The 19,372-nt window shown below is 45.5% G+C and overlaps 4 protein-coding genes across 4 annotated transcripts; 1 reads left to right on the top strand and 3 right to left on the bottom strand.

Moving 5' to 3' along the window:
• Positions 1-721: 721 nt before the first annotated feature.
• BDV27DRAFT_45761 (GSK family serine/threonine-protein kinase) lies at positions 722-2,575 on the bottom strand. The gene is made up of 7 exons (XM_032076686.1): positions 2,287-2,575; positions 2,031-2,203; positions 1,880-1,963; positions 1,461-1,809; positions 1,214-1,407; positions 954-1,158; positions 722-901 (listed from the first exon to the last, which is right to left on the bottom strand). Exons 1-7 carry the CDS (start codon positions 2,330-2,332, stop codon positions 768-770), a joined length of 1,185 nt encoding a protein of 394 aa, XP_031923129.1. The 5' UTR covers positions 2,333-2,575; the 3' UTR covers positions 722-767.
• Positions 2,576-9,818: 7,243 nt separating this feature from the next.
• tom40 (TOM complex pore protein TOM40) lies at positions 9,819-11,747 on the bottom strand. Its single transcript, XM_032068461.1, has 3 exons — positions 11,188-11,747; positions 10,457-11,104; positions 9,819-10,392 (listed from the first exon to the last, which is right to left on the bottom strand). Exons 1-3 carry the CDS (start codon positions 11,497-11,499, stop codon positions 10,285-10,287), a joined length of 1,068 nt encoding a protein of 355 aa, XP_031923128.1. The 5' UTR covers positions 11,500-11,747; the 3' UTR covers positions 9,819-10,284.
• A 586-nt stretch (positions 11,748-12,333) lies between these two features.
• BDV27DRAFT_149024 (6PF2K-domain-containing protein) lies at positions 12,334-18,080 on the top strand (the record flags this gene model as incomplete). Its single annotated transcript, XM_032070994.1, has 12 exons — positions 12,334-12,347; positions 12,516-12,704; positions 12,856-12,953; positions 13,048-13,217; positions 13,281-13,361; positions 13,425-13,532; positions 13,582-13,701; positions 13,769-14,143; positions 14,201-14,377; positions 14,431-14,652; positions 15,557-15,688; positions 15,777-18,080. 12 exons carry the CDS (start codon positions 12,334-12,336, stop codon positions 18,078-18,080), a joined length of 3,990 nt encoding a protein of 1,329 aa, XP_031923127.1.
• A 166-nt stretch (positions 18,081-18,246) lies between these two features.
• On the bottom strand, positions 18,247-19,372 carry BDV27DRAFT_45669 (putative ABC transporter). Its single transcript, XM_032076685.1, has 2 exons — positions 19,197-19,372; positions 18,247-19,120 (listed from the first exon to the last, which is right to left on the bottom strand). The coding sequence occupies exons 1-2, from the start codon at positions 19,315-19,317 to the stop codon at positions 18,414-18,416; spliced, it is 828 nt and encodes a 275-aa protein (XP_031923126.1). The 5' UTR covers positions 19,318-19,372; the 3' UTR covers positions 18,247-18,413.

Here is a 19,372-nt window from a genome sequence, read left to right as displayed (position 1 = left end):
AGGCGCAAAAGAAAGGTGAGAAAAAGAAGAAAAATGAGCCGAAGGCAAAAAGATGAGGGCATTTCTAACGCTGCAAGTCGAGGGAATTAAACCTCCAATACCTATATTCAAAGCATGCTCACTAGCACATGATTGATGTGCATCCAAGCATAAAAATCCTCAACGATATCTGACGTACTTGTAGGATATCCATCTCTCCGCCCTTGTCCATAGGACTTGTGACATTTATAACCCCTTTGAATCGAGAGATGAAGCTGTGCAGAAATGAATCCCTGAAGACAGACTCACGCGGTAAGGGTATCACTTTTTTTCCAAGGGCTGTCTCTGACACCTCAATAACTCCAGGCTATGACAATACATCACCTTTGCATGGAACTGCCATGCTCCAATACCCGCTTTTTTTTCTTTCTTTTTTTCCCCCTTAAAGAAGAAGAAGAAAAAAAAAAAATCCCAGCTGTGACAGAGGGTGGCACTCTCCCTTTCGACATTTTTCTCCTTGTTTCTGTCTGCAAAATTTTTTTGTCTTTTTCTTTTCCTGTTTACCTTTGTAATTGTCTGAAAAGTCATCCCCTCTCCGCCGCAGAGAAACCAGCTCCCAGATGTCTCGCCAATGGAATAGGGTCTACAACTGAAATGGCCTCTCCCAGTTTAGAACCGCCTGGTGCATCAAAGTGAATTCGTACGGCATAGCATCAGCTTCTCGCGCACACGTGCATGTGACCGTACTATGAACAACCGTGTACTTCGTAAGCATCGCACTCCTTGAATCAATCAAGGCGTGCCATCATTTCATCTTTCGTTAGGGGTGTAAAGTTATCGATATCTATCCCGCGGGCTTCGAGGGCAGGGCGTGCATGGGGAGGAATAAGCCGACTGTTCATCGCCGGTGCGATAGAAAGTTCTGCTAAGCCGTTAGCCATGTTGCTAGTAAGCATGGGAAAGAGAGAACAGACCATGTCGAGAGAAATCAAACAGATTAGGGAGCTCTCGCGATGGCACATTCTGGTGGCGGGAATCAGGCAGCCGAGTGCTAGGATCCCTGAGTTCATCAAAGAATGGGTGAACCATCGCTTCAATGGCTGACAGCCGCTGCGTTGGTGTATATTCCAGCAAGGCAGAGATCAAATCAATTGCCTCATGAGGAGCTCTCCGGAAAACCTGCAGGAACTGTGTTAGAACTTCGCTCGAGACCCCAAGGTAAAGGTAGATATACTTTGTTGAAAGGGTGTGGCTTGATCTGCGGGAATTTGTGCTCCATGTAGTTGGGGTTCATAGTGCGAATCTGCTCCCGAGTGGGAGTACCAAGGACTTTAATGATCTCCACCAGTTGATCAATCCCAGATTCACCTGGAAAAAGCGGTTGCCCCAGCATTAACTCAGCCATTACACAACCAGTAGACCACACATCTAGAATCGTTAGTAATTTCACCAATGTCAAACGGCTGGCACTGGGCGATTACCAATCTTCGTAGTGTAATTTGTTGCGCCAAAAATTAATTCGGGCGCACGATAATAGCGGGAGCAGATATACGAAACATTGGGCTCGTTCTCGACTAAGATCTTGGCAGAGCCAAAATCACATAGCTTCAAGATACCAGTGCTTGGGTCAAGCAAGAGGTTTTGAGGTTTGATATCACGATGGCAGATGCCCTGTGAATGAATGTATGCCAGAGAACGAAACAATTGATATATGTAAAGCTTGACCTCCAACATGGGCATCGTAGTTTTCAGCTTGTTGAAATACCGAGATGCTCGATAAACTGTTTCTGGTACATATTCCAGAACGAGGTTCAAATACACTTCGTCCTTCTGCAGAGGATCGATGGCATGGTTAGCAAAGCACAGGGGCAATCATTCTGCATAGAGTGGAGACACATACCCTTTCACCATTGGAGTAATAGAAAGCCTTCAACTCTACAATGTTGGGATGGCGGACAATCCGCATTATTTGTAACTCACGGTTCTAAGTGAGCCAATGTCAGTGATGCTCCATTGACAACAAGATCAACTTTCGGCGAGCGACCACATACCTTGAAGCGTTTGTCTTGTAGGACACGTTTAATAGCAGCGTCCTCGCCGCTGGGCATCATCTTTGTCTGAAAGACCACCCCAAACGATCCATTGCCAACGATCTTACACTGCGAATACGAAATTTCCTTGGTCTCCCCTGTTAGTCCATCCTGGACCTTCTCACGGACGACTTCTACATAGCGAGTTTAAGGGTTGAAGTCAGTAGACAGTTTTCATATCCATGTGCCAGTAATTGGGAGGATGGTGAGCACTTACCACCCATGCGCAAACTCGAGAATACCCCAGGCCGGTTCTGTGACATCACGGGCGTTTTGTGGGGTTAGCACAAAGCGGCAAGTTGGACAGCGTAATAGAGGATACAGAGGATTGCAGTTTGACAGCGGATGGCGGCAATAGACGCAGATGTAAGGTGCTTGAGCCGTCTTGAGCAGACCGTAATCGGTGGAGCACTGGCTAGGAGGGGTGCTCTGGATGGGCGGAATATCCGAACGGTGGGTGTTGAGTGGAGGTGTCCGTGAGATGGAAGGTTGAGAAACGGACGGGCGAATAGCAAGAGGGAAGGCTCAAGCCAGTAGGCGGATCGAGTGCCAAGAGTGCGCACCAGAGCAGGGAAAGCCCCCCAGAAGTTCGCAGAATAACAACCCTCGTGGCAGTCGACCAAGAGAAAGAAAGGGGGATGAAAATAATATTGCAGCTATGCAAGAGGGTTAAAAAACGGGTAAATGGAGGCGTGAAATGGGGGGAAAGGAAAGGGAAGAAAAAAAAAAAAAGTGAGGTGTTTAGAGTCTCACCACTGAGGTAGGCGAATGGTGGCAGTAGTAGTGGTAGTAGTAGTGGTAGTAGTAGGGAGGATAAGGAAGCAGTAGGTAGAGGGATGGGTCGGAGAGGGTGGAAGAGAGGAGGGCGAGCAGGTGACGTTGATGGAGCGACAAAGCCCGAACACGCGAGGGCTGCAGGAACGCGGGAATAAAGCACCGGGAGAGGAGAGGAAAAAGGTAAGGAACTCACGAGCCAACCCCGATCGAACAAACGAATCCAATGATGGGGGAATTTCCACCCGGAAAAAAAAGGGAAAAAAAAAAAAAGACAAAGCAATCGAGGCAATATATGAAAAAAGGAAATTGAGGGGATGAGGATCCAGCGCTGTACAGCAGCCTGCGAAACCAAACAAATCAGTAGAAATGAGTAAATTATTGACTTCTTGAGAGGTACCAAAAGGTAATGACCAAGTGAACTTGAAAAGCGAAAAATTGTAAACGGCGCCCGTCTTAATATTTGGCTGTACCATGTATGTATTATACGTACGTGATAGTGGTAAGATCCAGAAAACCAATGTTTTGGGTTTTTAGTGAGGGGCGGGAGTAGTAGATAGTTTAGGTAGTCTACCTTGCTAGGACAGGCTGGGCAATGAGCACGGAGCTGTGGCAGTGTGTGGAGAGAGGCAAGAAGATTGTGGATGTTGGCTAGGATTATTGGTACAGTCAATTCAAAGGATTTCTCTTTATGGCTTCCGGCATAAGGACAACACCTTGTATACAGTAGTGTTGGTTCTTGAGATGATTTTAAAACCTATCTAATGCATCAGTTGCATGTCATTTGAGAGGAGAAATTGCCCTCTCTCTTTACCTGCATACTTCGTGTTCATTACAGAGGGTATCCAAACCACCAAAAAATAGAGGGGTCCTAAGGAATATATGTATCGCAGCATGTTTCCTTACATACAATACCCGAGTGCGGTCTAATCACATGACACCATTAGGTATTGTACGAAGTATGTATGTATTGACAGTACCCACCTTGTACCAGTGCCCCTATTCGAAGCAAGGCAAGTACTTACGGAGTAAGTGCTTAGAAGTCTATTGAGCACTGAGGTCGATGCAGCAAAAAACGGACTTGTTTAAGATGAGACACACCTTCCCCATCAGAAACTGGGAGTTGTAGTCTTAGGTGGATTTCATGATGACGGGGTTGCGCCGATGTGGAGCAACTGCCCGAGATTGGGCGCAAGTGATGGACCAAAACGGGGAGAAATACCCTGACCAGATGACCTTCTTCCGGGGCTCGGATCAAGATTGTTACAGTAATTTCGCCTCTAGTTGAGCTTTGTTCAACCTATGTGGTCACCATGACTTGATAGCCCTTCAGCTCTAAGTCAAAATGGTTCCATTCTTAAAGAGTGTACTCTCCGTGACATTTGTCTATGTATTGCTGGAGATTGGTGTTCTCTACAGATCTTTGTATAGGAAAGCATTGCAGATCTCATATATAGATAGGCCATTGATACTTTATCCCAAACTATTCTTGGCCTGTATTAAAACACTGACTTCTCTAAATGTATAGCGCTTCTTATGTGAACAGCTTCAGTGACAGGCAAACAACAACGCCATGTGTTTGGCCCGCAGCTGTCAAGTGACCAGCTGTGATTTTCACTGGAACCATTCTTATTGGCTACACATGGGTGCCTCCTACGTATACTACTAGTACTAGTTACCAGATCACATACACCTTACCAAACTGCCGCATCTTAGACCAGGGATCTAGATCTCAAATTCTTTTCTTTCAGCAGCTTGTTTTCCCTCTTCCTCATTTTCCCCTCTTCTTCTGGAAAAATAGAAGTCATGTGAAGACTTAGCTTCTCAATACAGTTCCCTATTTAACACAATTGTATTCAGGTAACGCGTATGACAGCAGCTTGAAGGTTACGCCACTCTCTATGTACCTTTAGTAGGGAATACAGAGTTACCTAGTGGTATGTGTCAGGTGCTCAGGAGCTTTGACCAAGCTTGGTCCTAGCATAATACAGCCAATCACGACATCTATCAAGAGAAGTATGGCTGGTCACCGGCAATGTAAGGTAGGTACTTACCTTGTTAGTTAGATACTATGGCATTGACTGACCAACTTCACTAAAATACACTGTTGTGTTCATCAGTACATACCAAGCTTGTTATGTTGTCCCTACTCTGGGTATATGGCTGTTCAACCATAAAATTCTCGGCACTAGATCCAGAAAGCATGAAAGGCTATGGGTATCAACTGAGATAGCTCGTGGTTTTTAAGCACAACATAATTAAAATTCAGTATCGTACCTATCCGGTTTCAAGCTGTGCTACTCCTAGTCTGGACTCGCCCATGACTGCGTCGAAGGCTACGGTTGATTACATGTCTCCTTTACTAAAAGCTTAACCCACAGAAACAAAGGTGGTCTTGAAGTTCTTGTCAAAGTGTTCTCAGATTAGTATCAAAGACAGACCCCAGATGATCATCGAAACCATGCCCGGCTACCATATGTAGTTAGGACTAATCGTTAAATATATATATATATCCGTATCTCCGAACTAACCTTTGGAGAGGTGTCTATCCCTTATGGCCATAGACAATCAATAGTTTGTTCTTTTGCAAAATTGCATCCCTTGCATATGTATTACGCATAGTAATATCTACTTTCACCTACGCACCAAATACATTTAAATGCCTCGTTACAGTCAATTACCTGACTCAGCTTTTCCAGTTGGAAATTGAAGCGCAACACGTCTTTAGGGTGGCATTTTGGTCTTATTGTTGAAATCGTGACCAGGTACAGGATATTCCGTTCCCTTTCTATTCTTATTGCGTCTCAGGCGATTGCCCAGTTCAGAACCATAGCAAAGTCAAAACTTACAGAGCAACTGATGCTTAATCTCTGCATTCCTTATTCCCTTCTCACATTGTGCCAACTGAATAATTTATCTCTAGACCACATTCCAAAATAAGATAACATGGATTTTAGCCACATGCCACTGTGATGTCAGCATAGCATACTCTATAGGCATGTAAAACTTGTTCAACAATATAGTCAATAGTCAACAAACAAAGCTAGTTAGCCCTTGAAGCTCCGCTGGAGACTTTTATATAGTTGTTTTACAAAACATTGGTATTGGTGATATTGTTTCAAATGATACTGTGGTTAGGAAGAAAAGTTATAACATAATTTAAACCCTAAGGCTAAGATATACACCGAACTTGATGGTTAAGAAAACAAACATTTTATCTATTTTGGTATCTCGTAGCTTGGTATTTACCTACACGCATTGGGGATTTTTCAGACCCATTGTGGACCATGGTCGGATTTTAGCTAGAAAGGTCCTTGCCTTTCCTACTAAATTAGAGGAGAGAGTAATATTAATAACAAAACTTAGTTCTACATGAATGGGTTACGATGAAAACTTCCAACCGACCACCATAAAATTAAAAAGACCACACAGGTAAATTTTACAAATACATTACCAAACTATGTACTTATTATATATAACACTGGTTGGCTAATTGCTCTTGCCCCACTTTTGTGACTTGGAGAAGTCTTGATTATGTAAGAATTCACCTAGTGCTCTTAAAGGATCCTTTTCATTGTGTAGTAGAATAGTAAGATGATTTACCTTGTCCTTTACACAGTAGAATACTATCATCCTAGATGATACAGAAGCTAAGATTATTTGTAAGTTTTGTATCAGCACTATAAAGTGATAGTATCAAGCACCTGAAGAATTGCCCACCATCAGGTAAATCATGTACAGTGGGGGTCCAAAAGTATGTGACCCCCTATACTTAAAGGTACATAGCTTCTTGTACCATGCAAATAGAATCACTAGGTACCTTTAAGTATAAGGAGTCACATACTTTTGGAACCCCACTGTATTGGAGAGGGTTATTCTCTTTCAGGGCGTGAGTTTTATTGAAGCAGATAGAATAGTCCACTGAAGTTTGTCTTGTCCATAATTTCTCTCAAATAACTTACTGGCACTTTGGTACACAAGGCTGTATACCTCCTTCAGTTTCTAACTTGCTCAGTATATCCATTGCCTGGTCTGCGGAGCATTTAATGGCCAGAAAGTCAACAGGTCAGGGATCCATTGACCAAAATTCTCCAAAGCTGTCTCTCGTGGCTATCTGGTACTAGGTAACAATCTTTGGAGAGTAAAAATGAAAGATCAAAAGTAGCAATACCACCTATCTTAAAGTTACTGTTTTTTTATTTTGCAGCTAACCTGCAAACATACACCATGATTTATGTTTGTTTCATATTCGCTTTGCTATCTATAGTCATATGTTAAATCTACTGTCAATTTCTACAACTTTGAAGAATCAAGATGAAGTACAGCCTTCATTATAAGTCTATGACCATAGTCCATGACAGCAGGGAGACTAGTATAAATAAAGAACATTTCAATGTTCATGATCAGTGCATACTTTTCGGTTCATAGAATTTACAATATAGACTCCAGGATATATATGCTTATCGCCTGTTGTAGATATGCAGCAGTACGGCAGCGCACTAGTAATGCCAAGTAGAAAGCACAGTGTAACAAATGATGATGACTAGGTTTTCTACGCTTGCCCTAAATTACTGAGTAATCTTGAGAGTAGGTCTGTAGTGCCTAGATAGAGATCCCTTTCTTCTCAGCCCTCGCAACTTTAAGTCAATGGGTAGCACAAAAACTGAACAAAAGATACACATTACAAGGACCGAGGTTTTCTATCTAGTGTTGAAACCACCATCTAGAGCTTGGACTAGCAGGTGCAGGGACTTGGGAGCTCAGAATAAATTATAAATATGGTAGCGTCTATTCTTCCTGTTCTCCTCTTTTGAATATTTCGTAAAAACAAAGGGAAGTCATGGTAAGACTTAACTTTGGAACCGGTACGTCATTATAGATATCTTCAGATTCTGTACTCTCTGGGGATGTACGTACTGTGGCCTTGTAGATTTAACGTCAGGAATGAATGTATGACAGAATTTCGAAATATATGCTTGCAGATGAATAATACTGGGGTTGTAAACATATCTAAGATATAGAGGAGTATGTGTATCTCTCACTATGCCCTGTTGTCTGTTCAGAATAATACGGATACATGACTAGAAAGCAGATATGCATATATATCTACTTGTCTAACTAGCTGTTGATTAAAGGAGTATCAAATTACAATAAGTATCAACTGGTGGCTGCTGCCATGCTGGAGTTAAGCCACTCTCAAGTCTAACCGGGAAAACTAATCAAGGATGCGATTGTTCGGAAATCATTAATTCAAGAAGATAGTTCAATGCTGTTTTCTGTGGTAGGAGAAAAACGCTTTTGGGTGGGAGTCCCAAGGACGAATACCTAGGGTAAATCCGCGTATTGCCCAGCTCTGTGCACTACACAGCCAAACCTTCCTAGTTAGGTTAGTCCGATAATAAGGTTTATATATCTTCTTCTTTGCTTAACTATTTTATGATAACAATCTTTTTAATATCAACAAGAACAAGCACCCTTGGGTGTAGGGGTCCCCCTGATATCCCCCAGGTATTGAGGAGCGAATAAAATAAGTAGGAGTACTAAGAAGCTGTACTACTACAGTGGAAACTATACATTTATTGCCAGGCATAACCGCCTTCCTAATTAGTTTATTTTGCGTGGCAGAAACCTCGCAAACTCCATCCCTTGGCCTGACTACTTAGTATACAGGTCACTTAACTTAATAACTAGCATCTATCTTCCTCCTAGGGGCTATAATTCAAAGTATAGATAGACGTGTGTAGGTTAAAGCGCTGGATTTGGTAGGGTTTTTATATGGCGGTATGTAGGGCGGTCAAGCAGATTTTTTCAAACTTTTTGCATCCCACTGTACGCACGGAATGACAGGCTGTGTGCACAGCGAGCTGGGCTGCACGCGCATCAGTACCCGATAACTATTTCGATTATTCTTAGTATTATTAGACTGGTCTATTACTTGAGAGAAACAAAAGAAGGACTACTGGGTGGGTATTTACTCCAGTTTCAAGACTTGATGTCATAGTGGATCAATTGAACCAACTACCATCGAAGAGAACATCAATTATTAACCAGGCAACTTCCCTTGGTTTCGTTTTCTAATTTGATAATTGCCACACGCTAAAAAACCCAACGCGAAATTTCTCGCTGGATGTCATAAGAACATGGTTTAGCAAATCATAAATCATGTCAGTTGTAGAATGTGTAACTAGAGTTTTAGTGGTCGCTGCCATAGCCGAAATCCCCGCATAAATCTATTAGTGGGATCTTGAAACGAACATTTACAGTAGTACTATCTCCTGTGCACTGTTTATTGTTCATTCACTCTCCGAGTTTTATACCTCCAAAGTATAGTAAATCTACTTCTCCATTTCTTGGTTTCTGGAGGGTCATATTGTTAGTTCAGTGTTGTCAGTGGTTAGAAGGCATACGGGGAACAACCAACATATTCCGCAACCCCAGTAGACAGCTAGATTGCCACCGCCTAGACTATGTACTAATTACTCAGAGTAGCAATTAGAAGCTGATCACCTGCAATGTACGGAGTACGGGCCCTGGACATGCAAAGTGCCCACTGTATCCACCTAGTTGCCAGGCCATCGCGTCCCGGGATTCACCACGAGCGATAGAATTTTTGTTGCGGGTTGGCCAATGGACGTAGGCACTGACTTTATCTTATGGGCCACTACTAGTGGAGTGCATGATATCTGGAAGCGTGAACCTATAGTAGAGTCGAGAGTTGGGCTTGGACCCTGCCTTATTGTTAGTAGTACGCTAAGGGCAACAAGACACTGGATACAGAATTAAGGGCAGAGCGTGTTATACAATTTAGCGACTGCATGGATCCTGATTTAGACCATGATGTGGTTTCTACAGGGTACCTACCACTATATGTAGCATATTGCTCTACACCCCTTCTTGTCCCACTGTGGGCATCTGATTCCATAGACCCGGAGGACGCGATGCCACATTATCATTGCAGCGGTGCTTTCGAGTGAATAAAATGGTTTTACATTGCCCATCTATTATGCATAAACAAACAACAACGTCCCGCAAGTGTTTTCATACATGCCTCGCAGTCCTGGTGGTCAGTCAAATAGCCCGTGGGAAGAAATAGGGTACCAGTAAAAACAGAATGTGGGTTGACAGTCATATCTGGATCCATAGGAGGAAAGTACAAAAATGAAGGGTTAAAAAGAAAAACGATTTCAGGTAAATCGAAGAAGATTCTATACAAAATGTGGTTCCGTGGCGCCAAACGACTGCGTCCTCGAAATAACCAACCGCATCCGAGGGGATAAACTCCTTAGGAGGTGACACACCATCTTCCGAACAAGACACAGGGGGAGTGAAGAGCTATTAAAACAAACGACGAAAAAAGATATCAGCTGGGAGGACATGGAGCAAAATTCCATTCTTCCATAATCAGGTGAGCTGTATTAACCCCACTATGTATCGAAAAGGCCTAGAAAGGTGGAGGAACCATGCCCTGGGCTTCAATTTTCTCTTGCTGCTCCATCAGTTCCTCGCCAGCGATCTCAAGGGACACAGCAAGACCGAGCTTAGCCGATTGCTAAAACCAAACACATTAGACAATTGAACACGACAGGCAATGAAGTGGTGTAAAAGCAACTCACCTTAGCCTGATCAATTTCACCGGCGAATGTAAGAGAGATGGGCATCGCTATCCGCTTCTCAAGCAGACAGCTGACCTTTCCGGCGCTGTCGACCTGAGCTCGGAAAGTGGATGCTCGGAAGTCGTACTTGGCACCGATGGCAGTGGTACCATCTCTGCTGGGACCGCCCATCAGAGCTGCGGCTGCGTTGGGCGCAAACTGCAAGTTCATATCAACACCGGCCTCAACACGCTCAGAAAGTTTCTTCCAGTAAGATGCTGTGAAGACGCCCTGAGCCTGGAGCTGAGCACTGGCGATCCAGTCATTGGCCTTGTACCGGGCACTGTAGGATATCGCAGTTTCTGGGCGAGTGTTCATAGCCTGGCGCTGCCAGATGGCCTCAAATCCAAGAGCCAGGCTGGGGGTAACGGATTGGAGATAGCTTCCGACGAAGATGCCAGTAAGACCTCCATCCAAGAAGGATGGATTGAAGGCCTTGATCGAGGCTGAAAAATCATCGCCAGTGTAGTCATTGTCGATCTGCATAAGACCCTGGCTGGCACCAGCCATGATCTGAGTGTTGGTCTTGGTGACAAGCTTTGGGCTCCAACGATAGTTGCCGACAGCGGCGAGTGCGCCGTCGCTTCCAAAATTACCTTGCATGAAAACCTTTAATCATATCATACACTCAGTATCCACAATAAAGAGCAGAATCACGGTGAAGGGGATTGCAGAGTGACAGTAGAGCCTACCTTTGGACTTCCATACATGGCCGAGAGGGCATAGGGAGGCAGGTTCCCCGACGAGCCCATGGAGAACGCATGCGACACACGAAACAGAGGAGACATGCCAAAGACCTTCGTTAGGTCTGCCCGGAGACCCGAGAACATAAAATTCGATAGCAAGACCTCCTTTTGCACCTCCCTAGCGATGTTATCCACGGTTCCGGGATTGGGCAGACCGAGAGCAGCCCTTCGCTCTGAGAAAGAAGTGTATGCATCCTTTATGACGGCAGCGACGGAATTATCCGTGAGAAAGGAAGGAGAAGCTAAGTATTCGGCCATTGTGACTAATTGGAAAGGATTAATGGTCGTTAAGAGAGGAAAACAATGATGGATACGGCTGGTCGTCGCGCGGGCCTGAGAAAATGGTTGAAAACAAAGGAAGGATTTGAGACCAGCCCTTTACTCGAACTTCAGATATAAGAGAGCAACCGCGACAGTTGCAAATCGACCTCTATAGGGCGGGCTATGTCTGGCCTGCTCTGGTCGAGTAAGAGTTTGAGGAAAAAGGATGTCAGGGCAGGTTTGACTGACTTGGTATTGAGTATTCCGTCGCTTTTGGAACTTGAAAAAAGTCACTTTTGCTTTTCCGCCCGGTTGCACCTTTGGTGTCTCCGGACAGCCGAAATACACTAGCCTCTTTCGGGCCTTCTCGGGATAGGAGCTTGGGACGAGCGAGTTGCAGCAGACAGGTATCCTAGTAGAAGCTGCAGTCGTCCAAGTAGAGCTCTAGATTCTAAAAGTTTCATTTTGACCCTCGTGTAATTTATACCTAGAGCTCCAGGAAAGATCTAGAGAAGTATCGACCACTCCTAACTAATTCTGCTTGGGAGTAACACTGACTTATTCGGTGTAGAGTCGGGCACTCTTGCTGTACAGTACATACCTCCGTCGCCGAAACCAAAAGGTTCACTGCTTGGACCAACGTACTCTTCCCACATTTCCTCGCCCATAACCCCATTACTTTAGCTTCTTGAATCTTTCTCTCTCCTCTTGCATTTACTTTTTACGTGTTTTTGACTGTCGATCATCTAGGCTCTTCTAAACCAAAGCTGTCTATTGCTGTTGCCTGCCACCTCACGACTCAGAGCCTCATTGACGTTATTTCACTGTACTATGGACACCCTATTGTAAGCTATGCTCCGAAGCCCCTCCGATACCTTATTCCTTCTGTGTATAGTTCCCCTTGATAGTATCACGGAGGTGACGAAAGACGACTACTCGGGGAATGGCCCCTCACGATCTGGAACTGATGTACGGTTTTTAATACGAGTTCATTCACATTGACATCAGGCTAGAACCGCGGATATTGTTGCTAACTCCCCGCGATTCCGGCGCAAGTCGTCAACATTTGTTGATGCAATTCATGACCTCCCCGAAAAGGCCGATTTAGCACCGGCTCAGTTGTATAGTACAGAGTCCGGTCGACTTTTCCACTCCGGGCGGATTGTCATTATTACTGTGGGCTTACCAGCAAGGGGCAAGACGTTTGTTTACCAGACCCGCTGTATTTATACTAATGCCACTACTAACTCATTGCACCAATATAGACATATATCGGTAGCTCTGGCGCGCTATCTTAGGTGGTGCGTTGTGTTATATCGTCGACTTCCTTCGTCAGAGCTAATTGCATCGCAGGTTGGGCGTTAAGACTAGGATTTTCCACCTTGGAGACTACAGACGTGCCACTATCCCAGTTGGCCAGGACATCCCTGATGATTATTTCTTCGTTAACGGTTAGTGAACTACCCGCTGAGCTGTTTATAATACTCAGTAGCTGGGCGACTCTCGTTCACTTACGTCATTCTTGATTCCGCTAAACGAAAATAGCATCTGCTTCCTCAGTCCTTCTGAGACAAAAGATTGTAAAACGGTGCCGGGAAGACATATACCAATTTTTGAATGATGAAAATGGCCAGATAGCAATATATGATGCTGTTAACCCCTTGGCTTCAGGACGACGATCGCTTGCGAAGGAGTTCGCCAAGCATGATATTGAGGTATGCAAATGCTTATCACCTGTGACCATGCATGGACAGTGCTTACGAGTATCTCCGGACTAGACCCTTTTTATCGAGTCATGGTGCGATGATGAGCGCATTATCGAAGAGAATGTCCTTCGGGTAAAAATATCTTCACCCGATGTGAGTAGATGCCCCTCCCCAGCGGCAGTCGATGCTTTGAATCCAACGATTGATATTTAGTAGTATGTAGGCTGGACCTCGGAGGAGGCAGTGAAGCATTATTTGACCCGTATACACGCTCGGATCCCTCAGTTCCAGACGATGGAGGAAAAAGACCTGAACTATATCAAGGTGATAACGCCTCATCTTGAGCCTTGAGATATATACTAACTTGAAGCAGATGATCAATGCTGGCGAAAGGTTGATTGTTAACAATCGAAGTTTTGGTTATCTTTCCCATCGTATCGTTTTTTATCTTCTCAACCTTCACATAAAATCTAGACATACATATTTCGCACGGGTGGGTGAACAACTTGCAGTCTTACATCATTCATGTCTTGTCCGGTGTCTGACAAATACATCCCCAGGCCGGTGTTTCCCTGGAAGCTGACTCTTACAAAGCTGATGCTTCCTTGTCAGAACAAGGGGAGGACTATGCTAAGAAAATGACTGAATGTCTACTGAGGCACAGAGAGTCTGAGAAGCAAGCAACAATCGACCAAGGAGAGACAGACTATGAGTTGAAACCGTTGACAGTTTGGACTTCCACCAGGCGTAGGACAATCGAAACCGCAAAGTATCTTCACGAGACCGGATACAAAGTCCGACAGAGATCACAACTGAGCCAATTGAACCCAGGTGTTTGCGAGAAGATGTCAGAAAAGAAGATTCGTGAAGAATATCCAGACGAGGTAGCAAAGCATGAATTGGATCCTTATCACCATAGGTACCCTCGGGCAGAGGTAGGTACTCTGTTTCTCGTTGATATGACGGTTACTGACCGAGTTTCGCTATTATAGTCGTATCACGACCTTGCTGTGCGCCTTGAACCTATAATATTGGAACTTGAACGTGAGCAGAATGATCTCCTCATTATTGCACATGAAAGCGTCCTAAGGGTTCTATACGGCTATCTTATGGCATGTAATGCGGCGGATATTCCATTCCTAGAGTTCCCTCGGGACGAGATAATTGAGGTATGAATGCAACGAGTCGAACAATTGAACATTTTACTAATTACTTTCCTCAGATCATCCCGGAAAGCTATCAAAATGAGGCTCGTAGGATCCATATTCCGGACCTCCCCAAGGAAATCATTCCTGGCTCACCCCAAGACATCAAAATACCTGTGCCCCCCAGTGGGGTCACCACTCCTTTGGTTGGAGGGTTAAGTAGTCCACAAGAAGGGTTTTCGACGCCACAAAGCGGACTTCGGACCCCTCGTGAGCCCGAGAGAATATCGCAGCAGCATGTTGAGGACGTTGTTTAACCCTGTGTTTCGTACAATCGGTTTTTGAAGAGCAGCGATTATAGTTACCGGCCCTGATCCTGTCATCTTTGTGGCATCGATGGGTAGGATTGAGAACATATTATATAAGAATTGTTATCCTCCATGTAGCGTAGAAACGAAGACAATGTTGTCGCCAGGTTGGAGCTCATAGTTTTCTTCGCCCTCCAGTTCCCAATCTGCATCGTTGATGAGGACAAGGATACCGGGACGCCTAATATCTACTATTAGCTCACTTACTTAGTATGACTCCAAGGAGACGTACACATTGTCCTCCAATATGAACAATTCCTCTCTCTCATCCTTCATCACGTTTTTGACAAGGTATTTGAGGAGGAAGCTTATCTTCGGCCGGCCACCGTCACTCAGCCGAGCAGGTAGTGTGACACTGTGCTTGCGCTCATTAGAGAACAGCATTTCAAGACCACCACTGTATGGTATCAGGAAGTTAGCAACTTATCTGACCAAGGCAATAGCCGGGTAGCGAGGGGGAAACCGAACGTGAACTCAACGGTGAGAGAGAAAGAGCCAGGAGCCTCCGCCCTCGCGCTTTCAAGACTAATCCCTGTGTCGGCGGTCATGTTAAAATATTACACCGAAATATATTGGAATGTTTGGTTTAGCCCTGCTGGAGTGCACAGTATGTACTGGGCATGGAGGCCCAGCTGTGGTGGGAAGGAAGGAGAGGGGTTTTGCAGTGTCGTGAGCCGTCGCCCTTATCGATAAGCGTCAGAGGGTTCGCAGCACAAAAAGTCATCCAGTGGTGGCCTCCAGTATTTGCAACAATCCTTCCTTTATATCTTTGTCTCCGCGCAACAAAGATTTTCGGCAAATATACCATATAGGTATTAGACCCCCAAAGTCCAAGCTCATGGTATCCATCACAAGCGATTATATCAGTGTCGGCGGAAACAGGCATCCCGCCGCCGCTGACTGGGATGTTCAGTCCGGTGTGCTTGCCTTTGGTGCGGACAACAATGTGGCTTTGTGGGACCCGAAGGTATGAATAATCTCGTAGAACTTGATTGTGCTTCGTATCTACTGCCTTGTATCATGGATGTTGGCTGAGCATCTAATTACGCGCGCAGGATAAGTTTCAGCGTGGGGTCTACTCTCTTCTTGTCGGCCATACCGACAAGGTCAATGCCGTTAGATTCTACACATATCCCGTTACGGGCACAAAATTCCTTGTTACTGCTGCTGCCGATCACACAGTTCGGATATGGCGAGGTGTAACGGGTACCCATCTCCAATTCACTCATGCGCAAACTCTAGAAGGTCATACAAGCTCGATAAACGCAATCGCTGTCAGTGATGGAGCGGATCTCGTTGCATCTGGAGCGGCAGATGGAAGTGTTAAAATTTGGAGAATAATGTTCCAGGGAGAAGAAACCAAGAGCGAGTTACTCACAACTATAGTTATGAAGCCACGCTTTTTCCCTCTGGCATTGGCACTGAAGCCGCTCCAGGCAGATGGACCCATGATATTGGCAGTTGCAGGCACTACAAACATCATACATATCTACATCCTCGAAGATCCGCTCGGTGATACTAGTTTCAGGCTTGCTGCTGTGCTATCCGGTCACGAGGCTTGGGTGCGTTCTCTGTCGTTTACGCGGGATAAGCAGAGCAAAACAGGAGACCTTTTGCTCGCGTCTGCTAGCCAGGACAAGTATATTCGCCTCTGGCGAATCCAACGTGGGGAGGTTACCCTTGCAGGGGCGGCAGGAGAAGAGGACCCCATGCTAGGCGAACTCGAACCGACGCTATCAAATAAAGCTCATCAATTTAATGCAGCGGGGTCGAAGTATTCTGTTACTTTCGAAGCTCTTCTGTTCGGGAACGAGGACTGGATTTACACTACTGCATGGAACCCCAGCCCCGAACGTCAACAACTTCTCTCTGCTTCTGCGGATAATACCTTGACTATCTGGGAACAAGATACCGTCTCTGGAGTTTGGGTTTCAGCTGAAAGGATGGGGGAAATCAGTGTTCAGAAGGGGTCTACTACAGCTACAGGTAGCACCGGTGGGTTCTGGATTGGCCTCTGGTCACCGGACGGTAACCAAGTAGTAAGTCTTGGACGAACAGGTAGCTGGAGGGCATGGAGCTACGATGCGGATGCGGATGTCTGGGTGCAGACCCTGGGCATATCGGGACATGTGCGCTCGGTTAATGGCGTACGGTGGGAACCTACTGGGGGTTATTTGTTGTCTACCAGTGGAGACCAGACGACTCGACTTCATGCCCAATGGCTACGTGATGGAAAACAGTCTTGGCATGAGTTCTCGAGGCCACAAATTCACGGCTATGACCTGAATTGTGTCGATACATTGGGACCTGCGCGCTTCGTTTCCGGTGCAGATGAGAAGCTTTTGCGGGTTTTCGACGAGCCCAAACCAATCGCTATGTTACTAGACAAACTCTCTGGATTCAAACAATCTGCAGAAGGAGAACTGCCAGACATGGCTCAGATCCCGGTTTTGGGTCTCTCAAATCAATCGATGGGAGAAGCTCCAATGGGAGAGGGGGAGGGGGAGGAGGCAAATGCTACCACTATTGGACAAGCTCAGGCAAATCAAACAATACTCTCGGATTCAAACCAGCCACCCTTAGAGGACCAGCTAGCGCGCTACACACTATGGCCAGAGCACGAAAAACTCTATGGTCATGGCTATGAAATCTCGGCTGTGGCTGTCAGTTATGACTGCACACTCATTGCTACAGCCTGTAAGGCGAGCTCAATAGATCATGCAGTGGTTCGTCTCTATGATACATCGGACTGGCATGAGATACGGCCTTCCCTAGCAGCACATTCTTTAACTATTACGAGCCTTTCCTTTTCTAGCGATGACCAGTACCTTCTGAGTGTTGGTCGAGATCGGCAATGGGCAGTTTACTGTCGCAGTGAACAAGATCGATCTGCGTTCTCACTCATGGAATCTCACCCTAAAGGCCATTCAAGAATGATCTTGGATGCTGCTTGGGCCCCGGTACCGGATATCCACACTTTCGCCACAGCTGGTCGCGATAAGTTAGTGAAAATCTGGCAAATTAGCAACGGGTCCTTTGTATGCAAAACATTAATCACACTGAAGAGCTCCGTTACCGCAATATCATTCCTCCCGAGGGCGCAGGCGAACTCAGTCTTCCTTGCTACAGGCGAGGATAGTGGTGAACTGTCTTTATACAAAATCGCAGTTGACGGCCTGGAGGCAACCCATCTGGGTAATATCGACAAGCTAATATCCCCGTCCAAAGCGATCACACAACTCGCATGGCGACCTTCTGCAAAATACGATACCAGCCGAGACGAATATAGTCTCAGGCTTGCCGTTGCAAGTGAGGACACCTCAACACGTATATATGCTATTTCGAACATGGTTTCATGAGATGATATATGACTTATATGTATACAAATACAAAGCAAAGAACATCGGCGAGGTCTATGCCTGTTGAAGGAATTATCGAATGTTGAACATATCCGCTGGAGTTGATCCTCAAATTTCAATGCAGTGAAACCCTTGCATGCCATGCCATGGTAAAAGTAAATATAGTTGAATGAGGCGGAAATATCAATAAATAAATGATCAAAGAAAGGAGAAAGAAGCTAAAAAGAAAAGAAAAGAAAAGAAAGCAAATAAAGAAAACCGGCGAAAAAAAGACGAATACGGGAGAGAGGTTTAAAACTTGGAAGAGAAGCTGACAGGGTTAGAGGGATGGATTCAATTCCGTTTTTCATACCCATAACCCCCCATTCCATCAAACGACTCGTAGGTCTTGGCTTGGCCATGCCGCCCATTTCTAGGACCTCTGGCCTTGAGATCTTCCTTGAGCCACTTTAGAACGAGCTCTCCAAGTTGGCTATTTTCAGACGTTTCTGGCACTTCTTTCTGGAACTTTGCAATTGGGCCCCACTGCCTGACATTACCAAGATTCATGTGCACCAAATGCGTTGGCCATTGAGACAAATTGTCCAAAATATGCGTCGCGTACACTATGGTGCAGGATCTAGTTTCAGTCTCGCGCTTGAGAAAAGAGAGAAAATTATGACGGGATAGCAGGTCCAGGTCAACGGTGATTTCATCGAGAAGTAGGACTTGCCAGGGTCGGAGCAAACCCATGGCTAACTGGACGCGGCGGCGCTCTCCATCAGACACTGCATGCATGCGCCACCGCAAGTCAATATCGAGAATATCCACAAGCTCATCCCTCCGCTCAGGATAGGCGTTCCCGCCCACAGAAGCCAGCAGTGTAGGAACGTCGATGTCAGTCCGGACAATATTGTTAAGAACCCATTCGACGCCTAGATAAGTCACCCCCTCCAGACCTTCTTTGAAGGGGTCCTTGCCCCCGACGGTGATCGTGTCATCGGGAGCGAGACGCTTGCCCGCGAGCAACCGTAGAAGGGTGGTTTTTCCCGCTCCATTGGCTACCGTTGACGTTAGCCATTAAAAAAAAAATAATCAATAATCAATAATCAATTGCGGGCCGAACAACGTGCTTACCCCCGATTAGTAAAGTTCGACTTCCGGCAGGTAGGTCGAGGCTTACATCTGCCAGGCCGGAAGAACCGTCTTGAAATTTATATGACAGATTTTTAACCTGGATTGACGGTGTATTGGCCATGACTCGGCGGAGAGAGAAAGAGCGGGGGAGAGATACAGAGAGACTGTCAGATAAG

The sequence above is a fragment of the Aspergillus caelatus genome (assembly GCF_009193585.1).
Source record: "Aspergillus caelatus strain CBS 763.97 unplaced genomic scaffold BDV27scaffold_231, whole genome shotgun sequence".
Taxonomy (NCBI): Eukaryota; Fungi; Ascomycota; class Eurotiomycetes; order Eurotiales; family Aspergillaceae; genus Aspergillus; species Aspergillus caelatus.
Note: the sequence above shows the minus strand (reverse complement) of the source record. Positions and strands in the feature narration are given on the sequence as shown.